Source organism: Aphelocoma coerulescens, chromosome 4, assembly GCF_041296385.1.
Source record: "Aphelocoma coerulescens isolate FSJ_1873_10779 chromosome 4, UR_Acoe_1.0, whole genome shotgun sequence".
NCBI lineage: Eukaryota > Metazoa > Chordata > Aves > Passeriformes > Corvidae > Aphelocoma > Aphelocoma coerulescens.
In genome coordinates this window covers 53,222,539-53,239,889 of record NC_091017.1, presented here as the reverse complement: position 1 = coordinate 53,239,889, position 17,351 = coordinate 53,222,539, and the positions used below count along the sequence as shown (strand labels likewise).

Here is a 17,351-nt window from a genome sequence, read left to right as displayed (position 1 = left end):
GTTTTCTAAGGAGTTCAAAATTGGTGGCAACAAATAATATTTGGCAGGGAGGACAATTGAGACAATTGATGCAAAAGTAAAGACCTGTCAAACTCTGAAAGAGTCACTGTGATCATCAGCTCTGACTTTCCTTTATAATCCAAACAAGAGAATGACCTAGTAATAAATTGTATTTCAGCGAGCATATCCTTTTTTTTCCTTTCTTTCATTTTTACATGGGTGGGGGAAGAGAAAGAAAGAGGAGAGAGAATATAAACATGATCTGGAAACTCTCAGAGACTGAGAATACATCACACACATTGGTGATAAATAATCCCTTGGTTACTGAAAACATTAAAACAATCTGCTTTTTAAAAAGAAGCATTTTATAGGGCTGCCAAGCTTAAATTTTAGCCTAGCTTTAGCTTTCTGGTGTTGGATTTTATTTTATTGTCTCTGAGTAGAAGTTCTCTTATTGCCACAGTTTTGTTGCTCACATAAACTCTGCTTCCCTCTTAACCTGTTCTCAGTTTAAAAAAAATAAATGGGTTGTGCACCTCAGCCCTACGGTGCTGGAATGTTTTCCAATCCTTTGCTCATATGCACACCTCTTCTCTAAATCCTTAGCGATGTATAATTATTCTCATTGCCCCTAGGGATGCCAGTCCTGCATGCAGATCTCCCTGAAGGCTACACCTCTGTCAATCAAGAAATATTTAGAGCTCCCTTCTCCTGAAAACTCTCCTGCCAGCATGTACAAGGATACATAGTGACCAAGAGATTTCTTGATTATTCTCAAGCTCAATATATCCCCTTAAGTTAAAAGTCAAAAGCATCTATACTAAAACTCAGAAACTCTCATATTGGAGAATAACTTTGAGGGTTTATGCTTGTACTTGTAACATGAGGTTGATCAATCTGAAAAAACATGCAGAATCCACTTCAGCAACACAAGACATTATAATGATATCTTTTGTCTATACATCATAACAAGAACACTATCATGTATAAATTTAAAACTACATTTACAGATTCAAGATTTAATCTGCCAGGGAGTTACACTTTAGCGCAGTAAAACCTTCAGCAATATGAAAAGAACTAAATCTGCAGAATTTTTTTAGCTTGATTATTTAATGAATACTCAAACATGCCAGAGTATGGTTATCAGAATTTAAATGATCAATAAACTTTATTCACGTTGATTAAGAAGGATTCTTTCTATAGTATTTTTACTGATACTGTCTTAAAAAATCCCAATACTTTTAAACATATTTTTACAAAAAAAATACAAAAAAGGGGCTTATTCTCTGAACTGTCATGCTACAATTCAAGTAACTGAATGAAAGACAAAGCTCATTTTCTAATGCTGCAGCTACTCTCCATTCCAACTCATTGAATTTATTTACCACAGCCATCCTCATCACTATCATCCTCACAGTCAGCTTGACCATCACATCTTCTGGAAGCCAGGACACACCTCCCAGAACGGCACTTGAAGTGACTGGGTGAGCATTCTGTCAATGACAACAAGCAGGGAGAAACAGGACTCCATAAGATAAAAGCTTAATCATGAGATGGGCACTTACTTATCACAGGGGCTGTTTCAGAGGGTAAATGACATGGATAGAAAGCTCATGAGACTGGAACTATGTATCAGGTGAGACTCTTAACAATTGCACTGGGAATGTGGTCCAGCAATATTTTCCAGGCCTCTCCCTCACATTGCCCTCTGTCAAATGTCATTGCTTTGCCAAATCACTGGCATACACTGTCTAGACCATGGGTATGAATTTCCTAGCTACTCTCCTCACCATTGTGGTGCTGTGTTATGCATTGAAATAAGTATAAGAAATCCCCAGGATTAAAATAAGTAAATAAATAAATAAAAACCAGTCAAAGAAGAGATTGAGAATTATGTGTCTATTTGAACTAATAAAACCAAGTATAAATTTCCACTAATTAACCCTTTCATTTTTTCTGCCTCATCTCACAGTACCATTTTGGGACAAAGGAGTGGAACAGAGATGGCAGATCTTTAAGGAACTCTCATTGAGCGCAAAAGGAAGCAATCCCCATGAGCAAGAAATCCAGCAAAGAAGCCAAGAGACCAGCATGGTTGAGTAGGGCAACTCAGTCTGGAATAATTTTCACAGTTTAAATATTATAATTTAAAGAGGAGGTATGAAAAACCAAACACCGGTGACTTTGGGAACTCATTTAAATCATTAATTTGCTTATACGCATAGGAGATACCTTCTACACCTTCATCTGGTGTTAGACAAGTTTGGTTGTCTGAGTTCTCATCTGGAAACTGAGTGCAGTCTGTATCTTCTGGCCACTGCAGACCTACAATCCCAAGCACAGCCTCACAGCGCTCCTTAGATTGTACACATAATGTCCTGAGGAGACAAAGCAGAATTGCACCAAGTAACTGAGTGAATGTCTTCAAAATTCCCAGATACTAGAAGTTAATAATCCTAGCCAAAGTTAAAGATGAAGATCGAGAAAAAGATCCGTTAAACAGAAAAAAATACATACATCAAAGAATGGTACTGTTGAAATGTTATTTTAAGTTACTGTTATGCAATTATGTTATAAATAGTTATGTTATAAATAGGCTAATAATAATTAATATAACTGCTTACAAACATGTTCTCCTCTGTAAGAGATGGCAGTGAATGTTTTTTAAGAAGCACTAACTGCTCTCCTTCAGGGAAAAAAAACCAAACGCATTTTGTACTAGTGAAGTGCTACCTCTTCTGATTATGTTACCACAGAAACCATGTGGTTTCAGAAGGATAGAAGATTTAAACCGGCAAACAAAAGAGTGAATAACTCCCCAGGGAGTTCAATAAAATCAAAACTTACAGAAAAGCAAAGCACAGACTAACCCAGTCTTAAGGCTGTTGTCACTTAGACCAACAGAAGCTTTTATCAAGTCAGGAAAAGGCATGAATACAGTCCTTCAGCAGCTTTTTTTTAACCATATAGAAGATGGGACTCACTATGCAAAATTCATTCAATCCACTGAGATTGATAATCATCCATCATGTCTCTCAAAATATGCACTGTCAAATGCTTCAAAATTACAAAGAGAAAATGCATAAAGGAAAAGTCCCCTAATGTTTTAAACATTTAGCCATTACTTTTGCCTTGGGTCCTAGCTGTAGGTTGAAAAATATTCAACCAAAGGATCCCACCCTTTTTTTTTTTCCCTTTCATGTCACTTTTAGCTTGCCTTAATTTGATTCATATTTACATATCCTTTTTCTAGATACGCTCCTTTCATGGAAGAGATACTCCTTTCATGAAAGGCCTTTTATTCCACTCATTTTCCTTTGACCTTTTGACTAATGGAACTTTTTTATTTTCCTGCAATTAGCTTTGGAAAATTCTGTGACCAAAAGAAACAAAAAAAATTCATATGGGATTAATTCTTTTATGCGTTTTTGGGAAAATTATACAGCATTAATCCTCCCAAATTTAATTTTGTTTTGAGGAATTAGATTAAGAAGAGTCAATGTTTTTCTGCACCAAACAATTCACCACAGAGTTGAGCAACCAGAAGAAATGGAATGATGTTAGCCAACCATGTTACAGACTCTCTTCCCTTTTAGATCCTCCTCAATATCAGAAAGGTTGACTGACACTACTTTATAACCTCAGATTTCTGAATGCCAGAATTTTTATTTTGCAATGACAAAAACCAAAACCCACAACAAAAATATGATGATAATATAGCAGAGACATCTAAGCTGCTTCTGCCCTATGTTTTCTGCACATTTAGATCTTTTGTCAAAGCTGACCTTTTCTAATGCATTATAAGCCATTTAGTCATCTGTCTGTGGTGAAAGAATTAGAATCTATTTAATCCTCAAAGTAGGCCTGGAGTAATATTATCAACGGCTTATCAGAGCTGAAGAATATTGTTCAGAAACTGAAAACATACATATCAATGAAAATTGATATGTAAATTGAAAACATACATATCAATGAATGTTATAAATAAGTTCAGTTCTTTCCAAAAAATCTCTTTACCTGTCTTCTTTACTTTGAATAAAACTGTATGAAGACTGTTACAGCTAAAAAACAATGCATGACAGCCAAACTAACACAAAGGCAACAAAAAGCCTTGCAAAGCGGGGACAGCTGTTTTATACAGGGGCAGTAGAGTTAAAATAATTTAGTTATAAACCTCCTGGAATGAAAAAAACAGATCCATGTGCCTGTATCAAAAAAAAAAAAAAAAATCAAATGCATCTCCAATAAGTTTGTATTATAATAGACCTAGAATTATAACATTAATGTGCAATTCATGGTTGGAAAGCACAGTTTGACTTTAAAAGCACACCACTGAAAAACTGCATTAGCTGAACTCATTCATATTTACAGGAAAAGACAGGTAAAACAATACATATGTCCTGTTAAGCTCAACAAACCACTGATATATTTGAACAAGAGGGCAGTTGTTTTGAAAGTCAGCAGCAGATTCTCAGAATATAGTTTCTGTGCTGACAACGTAACATTTTGTCATCTCAGACCTTCAAATTGTAAAGTAGGTTTATAATTATATTGACATATCAAATTAATTTAATTTTTATTGGTATGAGGTTATTTTTGTTTTAATTTCTAAAACTTTTGTAGGTTTTTACATTATACGTGTACCTGGAATTCTTCCTAAAATCTTATTGTTAAGCAGATAATAGTACAATCTAGTGGGACCTTCAAAGGTCTCCCTTCCTAATAAAAACACTATTTGTGATCTAACATAAAAGCGAAACGTAAAAACTATTGTAAAAGTAGAGCTTTGAATCCTACGATTTGAAGTTTTATGTCATATATTCAATTTCGTCCAAATTTGATGTTGCCCTGTTTTGAGCAGGAAGCTGGACCAGATGACTTTCAGGGGTTCCTATCAAGTTAAATTGTTCTACACGTTCTGTAAGTTCCTCTTCATCTGTTTAATACTTTAAATTTCAAGATTAATCAACTGTATCATGATACTTCGTAAAATTTGTTATCTTGGTAGGACAGTAAAGAGCTGATAATTTAACTTACGTCCCTCTACATTAGAACAAGTTAGTCTGATTTTTACTTGCTATACTGCTTTCTTAAAAGAAAACACCTTGATTTTCAAACTAGCAAACTGTAACTTTGCAGCTATCCTATATGCAATATTTTCTTTCCCATTAGGTTCCTATGTGAGAATTTAACAGTATATTCATAAACTTCCTTGTGGTTCCCAAGGTTCTTGCCTTGCACTAAAAAGCACATCACTAGACAAAGAACCATTACCTATTTGCCAACAATATCACGTGGTAAGAAATTTTAGGATGTGTACTGCAATTTTCAGTGAACTTTTCTTTCAATACAGAAGATGTTAATTGATCAATACTGTCAAGGCAGGCCCAACAAAAAAGGCAGAAATACAGAATGAGAAGGCTCTAGCAGCTAGTAGCTCAAAGAGCTCTGCCTGTTCAGGTTTATTAGATCTCCTAACCTGCAACAACTGCTGCTAACAAAGCCATGAGATCTACAGAACACAGTCTCTTTCGAACAAAGCACAGTGATTTTACTCAGTGAGGATGGTGAAATAGTTAATCTGACAAGATGAAAACCTAAGTTAGCCTGGAATCAGAATGATGTGGCACTCCTAATTTAGAAAAATAAACATTAAAATCTCAGGGTTTTTTGAGCATTTGGATAGGGCTTTGCACCAAGTAATGTACTAATGCATGGAACTGTTACAAAATGCTAATGTTCCAAATTAAATTAACTGATTCTATGTTTAAGCAATCTTTATAGTGGCACAATTCTAATCAAACACACAGAAATGGAAAGTACTTCATACAAAGCTAACAGCATCCTTGTTGTCACCTTGCTGAACAGTGGAGTGAGCAGGTTCACAGAGCACTGGGTGAAAAACTGGTTGAAGGGTCCTGGCAAACAGGGCTACATCTGGCTGGTGACTGGTCAGTTGTGCTGCTCCTCTGGGCTCAATTGCAGGGCCTGTCCTGTTCAGCACATTTATCAATGGTCTCGATGCAGCAGTTTAGTGCATCATTAGCAAGTTTGCTGATTATACAAAACCGAGAGATGGTGTTGAGTCTCAAGGGACAACAGTTCTTTCCATTAGGCAACCATTAAGGGCATGAAATGTAACAAGAACAAATGCCTGAATCTGCACCTAGGATGGAGTAGCACCAGGCACAAACTGGAGAGCAGCCCTGCAGAGAGGGACCTGGCATGCTGGTCAGAAGCAGCCTTTTCCTGTGCAATTCCAAAGAAAAATTTTTGGCATTTTCAAAGAAAGCATAAAATTGGGGAAAAGTACTATGACAGACAAAGTCAAGAATTAAATGAAATATGGTTTAGCATAGTACCTGCAAGGTGGAATCCGCTGATTTGTATGGGGGTCACATTTTGGTACTAAGATTGTACAGGCAAAAAACATCAGGTACTTGTAGCAGTTGGTCTGAACCAAAGCTGGGAAAAGAGAAGACTCCCAGCTGATAGAGGCTTCCTTCTGTGTCCTGTGGCCCAGGTAGTTTGGGTAATAAGTATAGTTGTAAGGCAAGTTCATACAAAGTTCCAGAGTAATTGGTTCACACTGACCTTTCACAGAAAGAAAACAAACAGAACCACAAACGGTGTGAGATTAAATTAAATACAGAAGAAGAAATTACATACATATTTAACAAATTTATCAGTCAGGGATACCCTCTCAGGCTTCAGAAACTACAAGTTCCAGAGTTAGAGATCCTTTATGAGCCTATTCATACCAGTAAAGGTGGGTCTGAATTCTGCCTACCTCATAACCCATTAAGGTACTTTTATTTCCTTATTAATATTCATTAACTTTCTGGGCTACATCTTAACTTCAAGGTGGTACAATAAACCATCCTCTAAAAATAGATTTCTTCTTTTCAAATCAAGATTCTGATGATTTTCAAGAACTCCTGTACTGTACAGCAACACACTTCCCACTGGTGTACCTACTATGCTACCAGACAGGGCAATTGCCAAAATTAAGAAGACAGGAACCATTGGATACTTTGGGTTGGAAAGGATCTCAAGAGGTCTCTATTCCAATGCCCTGATCAAAGCTTGGTCAGCTCTGAGGACTGACCAGCTTTCTCAAGGCTTTATACAGTCAGGTCTTAAAAAATCTCTAGTGACAGAGACTTCACAAATTCTCTGTACAGAAAACAGAAGCCAGGATTTGACTTTTTTTTCTTTTTTTTCCTTTTTTTTTTTTTTCTTTTTCTTTTTCTTTTTTAATACCAAGATCTGAAGGAAGAATGGGGACAATTAGGTTATGTAATTAGGTTATGTATTGCACAAGCATTGAGCAAGAGACAGTCTACATGTTAATAATTTAATTCAGATAAGACATAGCTAATAACAAAAGAGAATGATAAGCAGAGACAAAACAGATGCAACAGCTACAAGTCCATATGATTATAGATATTATAGATATCTACAAAAATCTTCCAACTTTTTGGGGTTTATCACAACAAATTGTGAACTAGCCAAGTATTTTGGATTTTTAAAACTTGTATAGCTTTTGTATTTCTCCTCAAATTGGTATTCAGAAATACTTATTTTTCAATTTTCCACCATAACAGAAAACTACAGAGAGAATTTCACTTCTATTCAGAGTGAAATTCAACTTTTTATTTGGCAATGAGATGATTGTAGAATTATTTAAACTTATCTACTCTGGATATATGAGAAAGTTTTCTACAAAAAAGTATACTATTCAAAAGTAAAAAAAAAAAATGCATACATTTCCCTATTCTGGGAGCAAAAATACCTTAATATGATTAATATTCTCTGCTAGCCAGTTGCCAGCATCAGTTGCTAGTACAGTGTGGCAACTGTGTCATCCCATAGCTGTATCTTTGAGAGGAAGCTGAAAGAAGATCTGACAGTCAATTATTCAGCTGGTCAGCAGAACTGGGCACTCTTTCATGGTGTGGCATTTGCTGTTATAACTTCTTTTACTATTTACCTCTAATCTGATGGTCATGAAAAGCTCATTTTATATCCAGCTTTTCCTCACTGCTAAATCCTGCCATACTACTAGCACTGAACTATTTCTGTTGCCTAAAACCACTTAGTCCCATCTTTGGGGTATATGAGGTTCAATGACTTTAACAATTCTCCTCACATTACTGCCATTTCCTTCTCTTCATGATGAACCACCCTTGTCCTTCCACACTTTTGCCTGAGATGCCCAGATCAGTTTGGGCTCATCTTTTGATTTTGGCTAGGAAACATCTTTCTTTGATGTGTACAGAACTTTACATGTTCATCAATATTTCAGGATGAACACAAAAGTAAATGCAATATTCTAAGTGTTTGTATAATGTAACATTATTCAAGATTAAAGAGTTGAAATGCACATATACCATTCTCTTTTATTATGCCTCATATTTATAGGGGTTTCAGTGAATTCTGGAAGAAATTCTAGTCCACTGAAATGCCACTGGAGGTTTGCTCTTTACATGTTTTCAATATGATTATCATTTTCACTCTGCATTTAGAAAGCTTCTACTATGTTATGCAGAGAAGTGTCATTGTAGCTTTGAAAATAATATTGTTGACTGTCACAGACAATTCCCAACAATCCACAGAGTAATATACAGAACATATGCTCCAGGGGAACATCTGAATCATTTCAAGTAACCCAAGGCTTAGTCTTTCCTTCTGAGTTTGTCCTACAGTTTAAGAGGTCCTGCTACTCCCTTTCTTATAATACATAGGGGTGCATCCTGATGAGTGGGGAACAAGGAATAAAATTCATTGCATCTTTTATCCTAAATTTTAAAAAAGCAAACAAACAAAACAAATAAAAAATCAAGCCAACAAAAAAACCCACAAACCAAGACATTACCACATAAGCTATGCCTGGATTTAATATCTTCCTGTGTTTATTGCTAACTTGCTCTATCCATTGGAGTCTCTACAACCATTCTGGACAATCTGTCCAGTCACATTTGCAGTAAAAAAAGTGCTCATGGTCAGAGCTTCATTAGGCTCCTGTGTTTCATTTTGTGCCAGTTGCCTCTGATCCTGTCCCTGAGCCCTGTCTTCTTTACACTGTCCCTTCGGATATTCATTCTGTTATCCTAAAAATGTTGTAAATACATTACAATGCCAGCCTAAACCAATCAGATATTATCACATATGGAAAACATCCATCATATTCAATACTGGGAAATGTGGCCTATGCTTTGGAGTTTTTCAACCAAATAGTTATCTGGGCCAAAAAGCACTGCTTTGTCAAAACTGAAATTTTCCGTGAGAATTCTCATTTCTTACCAAAGACGAAAGAACTCTGGTCAAAATACGAAGAGTGAAAACAATATGAATAAAAGACAATAGTAATTCCAGATGTTACGCAAGAAAAATCTCTCCCAAACTGTCTTGCTGTTCCATTGTGTATGAAAAATTAAATATTCACTGGACCAGAAAAGGAGAAAGAGAGATGATCCAGAAGACTAGTTCAGGTTATGTGTTACTCCTGCTAAGAACTACAGAGAGTTGCCCATAATATTTTGAGGAAACATCTTCACCAAAAAGCTGTTGGGTTTCTCATAATACAGCATAGGAACATTGCTTTAGAATTCAAATATTACATGTCAAAAATCATACAACCATAGAGTGGTTTGGGTTGGAAGAAGCCTTAAAGATCATCTTTAAGGGGAGATCTTAGTGCTTGTAGCAGTTAGTGGGAAGGTGTAAATTAGATGGAACCAGACCCTTTGAAGCATGCAGGGATAGGATGAGAGGCAAAAGACACAAGAGAATTCCAATTTTCTGCATGGAAAATAGGTTTTTACGATGGAAGTGCCCTAACAGTAAAACAGACCTCTCAGAAGGACTGTGGAATCTCTGTCCTTAAGGACAGAGCTGCTCAGCTGCACAAGTTCATGGGCAACATAGCTTAATTGGCACTGATTTGATCAGGAGTTTGGGCTTCTTGACCAAAGGTGTTACCTAACTTCCTTCTAATGCTAAACAGGGTACATAAGATTATTCCTTCAAAAAACATAGCATTGATACACAACACAAACACAAAGCATTGATAGAAGCACATGTAAAGCATTTATGCTTTATAAAGTATATCACAGCTTTACTTTAGCAGCATCTAAAGGCCCCAGAATGAGTTGTGTCTCAAACACTTGAAGGTGATAGTCACAACTCTAGAGGGAATATGGAGTTTGGACTAGTTGACCTTCCTATGTCCATCCCATTCTAAATGGAATAACATTATCCACACAAGCTAGCATATAGTATCAAAGCATACCTTGCAGAGATAACTGCAACACAAAATAATTACATATGAATTGTGTAGAAATAGTCTGTAAGTGAAGCCAAGTCTGCCCATGTGTCAAGGTGACCTGAATTATGTGATTGTATTAACACAGCACTAAGTTTTAATTAATTTTCAGTAATTTTTAATACAGTTCTGCCCCACTTTCAAAACATAGACAAATATCTTTCTATTGATTACCTGTTCACGTTGCTGCAATGCACAATTGAGCAAAAACAGCTATTCAGAAGCAAGCACACAATTAGTACAGGAACCTTGCATGGAGTGGTATAGTAGAGTGCACAGATATGAGGATGCAGAGAGTTGAAAACCCTGATCCTCTACAATACATATTAGTCAGAAGAATAATTATTTTTTTCCAGTTTTAATACCAAATTAATTCCTTCATAAAGTCCAGAAGTTCTCCTGACTACTAAATACAGTGACATAGGGTTTTTTATATTTTGAAAATAAATCAGTGTCTTCTGCTTTACACTTACATTATTCCGTTTACTTTACATAGAGACTGAATGTCACTAAATGTTAAGAAAAAGTGCAACAATAAACAGCCATGAAGAAAATATAAAAAATTCATAGAAGAGAAAGTTAAAATACCTCAATGTCAAATGTTATAAATCCTAGTACATCAATAACCAAGAGTTTTGATGACACATTTGTTTCAATATTGCCCTTTTCAAGCTTAATCATTAGACATGTGTATTAGCTAGAAGATTAAATTATTATTTACCTTGTCCTAGCCTGCATCCTCATTATAATCTAAAACACCCTAAAAGAGTGACAGTGTGAAGCACATGACCTACTTACTGCAGTTTGCCTGGCTGTTTCTTATCTCACAGGGAGAAGCTCCACAGGGATCAGGGCAGGAAGAGCACCTCTGGTCTCCCTCCTGACAGAGGGTTTGATCTGAGGGAAATAGAAATGTACTTTTCAAATTATTTACCAGACTAATAAAAATGAGTGGAGTGTGATGACAAAGTACAGTGTTTACATAAAAATTAAGTATTTCCTTTACATTGTTCAGTAAGTACCCAACAGCATTTCAAGTGCAGTAACGATGTGGTGTAAGGAAGAAAAGTGTGCAACACTGCCCAGATCTCATTTTTTTTACCCCTCTGTTCAATATAAAAAACTTACATCCCAGTTTCTGAATGAGAGGTATGGATCTCTGCAAGACATTTACCATGACACTCAAGCAGTCTACGAAAAGTCATGTACATCACATTTCAGAAAGAACAATAGGTCCTAGCTGAAAGAAAACACCCTCTGTGAATTATTATTCAATGCCATTCAGTTGATCTGCTTCTCATTTTATGGTGTTTTTGGTTGACAATAAGACATCCTGAAGAAAGGTCGCCAGAACTGTATTGTCCTCCTTTGACTGGTTAAAAAACAAACATCAGAAAGAAATCCAAAATTGCTATGGTCCTAATGATGGACTTCAGAATAAATAAAACCAGCACTTCATCACAAGTTTCTGAACACACTACCTGGGTAGTTACTTTATCTGACAAATCCCTGGCTTTCTCTCTTTCTCATAGTTGTGATGACTCCTTTCCAAACCATTAAATTCTCTCTTCCATGTGCAAAATCAGTCATTTAGTTTACTATTCTGTACAGACAGACCAAATAGATGGTGTTTATCATCTTATCTTGTTTAAAACAGCTTATTACCCTGATTACTTAGTGTTTGTATTGCACTACTGCCCATGAGCATTAATCATTCTTCCCTCCATTGGACATACGGAAGGTGTTGAAGAAAGATCTAATTTCAACAACTTTGACAACAATCTTGTCTAAAGGAACTGATGATTTTTTTCATATCATATCGTAGTTATGTGGATTTAGTTCCTTTCATACATTTTATATATGAAAGCAATAGAGGTAATTGCTATAGCAATTGACCATCTTATTTTACAGTTGCATCTGATTGCAAAATGGAACTTGAAAGGTAGGGAAAGCCTTTTGACTTCTAAAGCTATCCCAAATATTTACATTAAAATTATTTTTTAAGTTTGCTCCAACTCCTTCCTATCCCACAATGGAACAGTTTATCAACACTTTAAAAATCCCTGTGCTACAATGTAGATTCTTTTGATCCTAGCACAAATAATGATGAATTTCTACAAACACTCTACCCTGTCTTTTGAAGAGAAGCAGCCATGAGTACATCTATATTAGATTTCTATTGCCACAAAATTAATAAGAGCAGTACTCATAGATAGATACCATACCTTAAATTTCCTTAAGGTATGTAGTGAAGGAGACCACTTTTCTCATCCAGACAGAGATGAAGCAACAGTCATTTGTAATCTCTGGATGAATATACTTGTGCTAGCACACAAGGTCCCTGTATCCTTATGCAGGCAAGGGGAAGTCACTACACCTTGACCTCAAATTTCTATGCTGATATCACATATTTACTGTGTTAGTAACAAAACTAATACTCCTGACTGTGTTAGCACTAACTTCACTGACTCTGATAGACATATCCAAATTTTTTTATTTTATTTGTAGAGCAGAGAAGTCTTTGTGATAAGTGAATGTCTTACCGCATTTTTTGCACTTGCTGGAAACAACAAAATATATAAGAAATACAATAGTAAGTTACAAACAAGTATTCTGCCTTGCTTTTACATGGACTTTGCAAGGAACTAAAGATGAATGAAGTCCAAATTCTGCCAACATATTCCCATGCAAATTAGGATGGATGGCATATGGTTGCATGAAGAAAGAATTTTGCTCTAAACAATACTGCAAAATACTGGATAGAATTTTTGCACATTGAAGAATTAATAATACAAACAAGGAAAATGTCTGTATTTAAAATCTCTGCAGTTTAATGCCAAGCAGAAAGATCTTTTAGCATGTAGTAAGATCACTGACTACATAATTATCACCCCATACTACTGCTTGACTGTTTTAACTTAAACCTGTTCATGATACAAAAAAAGATTTTTAACCATTGCTTCAACATCAAAAGGGAAAAAAAGCAGTGAAAACAAAACACATCACTGACTTTTAGCCCACATAATGCAGGAGAAATGGAGGATAAAAGAATTCATAGAATAAGATTGAGCTTGGACATCAAGACAGAAGAATAAAAACTGAACATCTTGTGAAAGTGTACAGTCAGAACTGACGACAAAAACTTGTTTCTGGGTTTTTAGATTGCCACAGTCAGAACTAGAAGATATTCCATGGAAGACCTTTTTATAATGTCAACATTAATAGTGAAGAAAAATATTGATTATTTCTGTGTTTCAGCTTCTCAGTTATTTTTTGGAATGGAGGTATTTAAACTGAAGTAGGAAGATCCCAAGAATTTTCTATGAACAGAAGGGACTGAGTACCGTGCCTATGAAAGGATTTCTTTTAGACTGGTTTCCTAAAGAAATGAGGATCATATAATCACACTGTGTATTTATCTTATGATAACAGGTCTTTTCTACTCTAATAAGAATTAAATAGCCTGTCCTATTATCATTACATCTGCCAGCACTAGCTTTCTACATAAAGTTAACTATTTCAATATCTTTAAAATAAGATTCATAAAAGAAATACATTAATAATTCTTGCATTGAAGGAAAGGCTGCAATCTGAACCTACACCTTACCAGAAATAAGAGAATTACATGGGAAAAATACCTTCAGATTTTGAAATCATCATAACACAATGATATTGCTTTCTAAGTGTATTAGGGAAACCATGTTTTGGGGCTCAAGACATTGCACAGTTTCCTCTTCTCTCATAGAGTCCATCATAAGACAGCTATCAAGTAGCTGTGAAAACTTACATTCTCATATATTTTTCCCTTAGTCACACTAAATCATTAGTTTACTTATGAAAACATTCTTTCTCTGATTCCCAAGTTCTGATTTTAAAAAAAAAGGATTTAAATGAGAAAATTCATCCTCAGAAGACACCAATTCCTGTAATAGTAGATTCTCATTGCTCCAAACAATGTATTTCAAGTAACAGCTGATTTGCATAAGAAAAATAAATACTATGCTAAATATCACCACTTCTTCATCTTTTTTTTATATTTTTAAGTACTAAAAGAAGTCTGCTTACAAATGCCTGTGTAAAACCACACACCAACCAGCCTTAGCAAGTGTTATTTGAAAGGTAAAGAAAGTCATTTATCAGACAGCTTTAGCTAAAGGTACTGCAGAACATAGCAGACAATGGTAGGTTTAGTAAGAAGAGTAAAATGAGGCATATAATTACTTTCACTGCAGTTTTCTTCATCACTTCCATCTTTACAGTCATTATCTCCATCACACTGGAATGCACTAGGAATGCACTGCCCATTTCTGCACTCCACCAGACCCTGACTGTGACATGCTAGAGAGAAAAAAAAAATATTAAAAAAGACAATATTCTGATCAATTTAGCTTAATGAAGCTCTGCCTTATATTTGAACATCATACTGAAGTTATTTTAGGAGGAGATGATAGCACTGCTTAGCACTGAAGATCACGAGGCATTTCTCATTATGTGTCAGCTAATTTTTCAATAGCCACAGTTGCACTGATCTTTAACTACTGAGACTGAAAACATAAATGCCAGGTATTACCAGCAGGATGAGATGAAGTCTCAGCTTTTCCAAGGTAAAAAACTCACATAGTTTTTACTCATATAGTGGAACATTACAATTAACAAAAAGCTTATTCTGTAATTAGCAAGAAGCTGAAACACAAAGCAATGCTTTACTTCTCAACAAAGGCAACAAATGTTTAATTTGCTGCAGCTGTCTACCAAGAACAGACATTTGTAAAGTGTAAACTTCTGAAATTAAATAAGTTTATAGTTTTGTCTTACAGGTGAGTAGACATGGGGATTTTTTTTAGTTGGTTGGTTGGTTGGGTTTTGGGGTTTTTTTTTAGTTTTTAAAGAAAGAAAAAATAATTAGAGATTAAGGGAACTTACAGCAATTGATCTCATCTGATTTGTCTATACAGTCATGGTCACCATCACATACCCAATCAGCTGTAATACATCTCCCATCTCCACACTGATGATGTGTCACTGGATTACAATCTACATAAAACGCAAATTCAAAGAAAAAAGAAAGTATGCTAAATTACCATTTGTATATTTTATATTACTGACCAATTGTTCTATGTCTATAGATAATCTTCTTATTAATGAGTCATTTTGCATTAATAAATTATATGAAGAGATTTTCTGTATCTGCAGATTTTTTTGCAGGTGGTAGTTACATATATTCTTAATTGTATTGCCTGCATAGTGATGGATAATTCCTTCTCTCAGGTGCACAGCTGTGACCATTTGTAAATGAACAAGTTTCTAAGATTTTCTAAGCACATTAGAAGATCTGGCTTACCATCTCACAGAATGATTTTTAGTTAACTAACATTTTCAGTAACCACCAGAGAAAATAATTTCCTACATTTATCTTTTTACTAAGACATTTAAAAAAATGTTTCTCGACTTCAGAAACTATATTTTTGCATGTACTTGGAATTTTCCATAAGAATTATCTACAAACAAATTATTCCAATCTTCATCTTACTCTTTCTGCCTGAATGTACAAATAAAGAAGAGCACTCTGTTGAGCAGGCTGACTTTACAGCAAAATAAATAGAGACAATAGACACGGTCCAGTCCTCCAAATCTGCTATGAAAACCAATTATAGCATGTACAAGATCTTAGATTTTAAAAGTTGTCTAGAATAAACCTACGTCAAGGTAGGAAAGATAGGAGACAGATTAATGTTTAGAAAATATAAATCATCTTCAAACAAAGATTATTTATGAAAAAAAAAACACTAAATAACCAAAACTGAGAAGAAAATATTGAAAGGTCTTGGAGTGTGCTGATTTTTGAGAAGAAATATAAAACAAATATCAGAAAAAAAAATATGCCTTGATTTTCAGTTTTCATATTCTTTGTGTTTTTCCTTAGAAAAGCAAAAGGAAGAAAGTGAGAAATAATATTTTAAGTGTTAAAGAATTATTTTGGAAAACTTAGTTTTTCTCAGGTGTAGTAACAAGACCAAAAGTTAGTAAAATTAAGACTTTCTAAGTTTTCCAATAGTTACATGTTTAGATTATTCTTTTTTAATAGCAAAACTTCATTGTTTCTCCTATGGAAGTCAAGCGTAGGTAGACACATGGGTAGATAAGTATCATGAGTCAGAACATGCAAAGTTGATTGACAACAGAATTTGAAAGAAACAGAATTTGATAATCAAAACATACAACTTCACTACGAATCTTATTAAAAAACAGTTCAGCTATAAAACAGTTGGCACCACCAGTGTGTACCCTCTCATAGTTTGCTTCACTCTCAGTTAAATTCGGTCAACCTAGCAAGGCAGCAGCCATAACATCCTTTGGAATTAGTTTAAAACCAATTGAAAATAGGAGTATTTCTTATAAATACCAAACCCTTCAAGATTTGAATTGATCCAGAACTTTCCTTTAAACCTTTTCAAACTGCATATAGAATCTGTGAGCTGTTTCCTCTTTGTTCAAATAGAGTAACAGCAGGGTATATTACTCTTTCAGTAGTTTAAGGAAAAAGATTACTGGCTTAGGCAATCCTGATATCCTAAAAGACTTTAGAAAAGCACATAACTTTCATTTACCACAATTTTGTTCATCACTAAGGTCTCCACAGTCATCGTATCCATCACAAACAAAGGTATAATTGAGGCACCTTCCCGTGTCGCAATGAAATACATCATTACTGCAGTCTACAAAACAAATGTGTGAAATGTTAAAGTTACATTGGAACAGTCATATAAACTGTGAACACTGGAATGTGCTGATTACACATAAAATTAGCTAAAGATACCTTACAGCATACAGGTCTGCATTAATACTGGTGGGTACCAGTTTATGAGAATCTAATCTGGAAGAATATGAAATATCAAAAGCCGTTTTTAGAAATTTTTACTCTCTCCCTACCAGCTGGTTTTTGATCAATACCATAAGGACATAGTGCTCTGGTTGCACATAGGGACCTAAATGTTTAATTAATTTACACACATAAAGTTCTCAA

The 17,351-nt window shown here is 35.0% G+C and overlaps 1 protein-coding gene across 5 annotated transcripts in view; it reads right to left on the bottom strand.

Moving 5' to 3' along the window:
• The window catches only part of CORIN (corin, serine peptidase), a 130,128-nt gene that overhangs the window by 31,982 nt on the left and 80,795 nt on the right, over window positions 1-17,351 (bottom strand). For all 5 annotated transcript variants that reach the window (XM_069014185.1, XM_069014182.1, XM_069014186.1 and 2 more), the window contains exons 7-13: window positions 16,936-17,043; window positions 15,251-15,361; window positions 14,549-14,665; window positions 11,126-11,224; window positions 6,363-6,594; window positions 2,233-2,378; window positions 1,386-1,493 (exon numbers count right to left, since the gene is read on the bottom strand). In XM_069014185.1, the coding sequence (XP_068870286.1) occupies window positions 1,386-1,493; window positions 2,233-2,378; window positions 6,363-6,594; window positions 11,126-11,224; window positions 14,549-14,665; window positions 15,251-15,361; window positions 16,936-17,043 (921 nt within the window). The remainder of the gene's footprint in view (window positions 1-1,385; window positions 1,494-2,232; window positions 2,379-6,362; window positions 6,595-11,125; window positions 11,225-14,548; window positions 14,666-15,250; window positions 15,362-16,935; window positions 17,044-17,351) is intronic.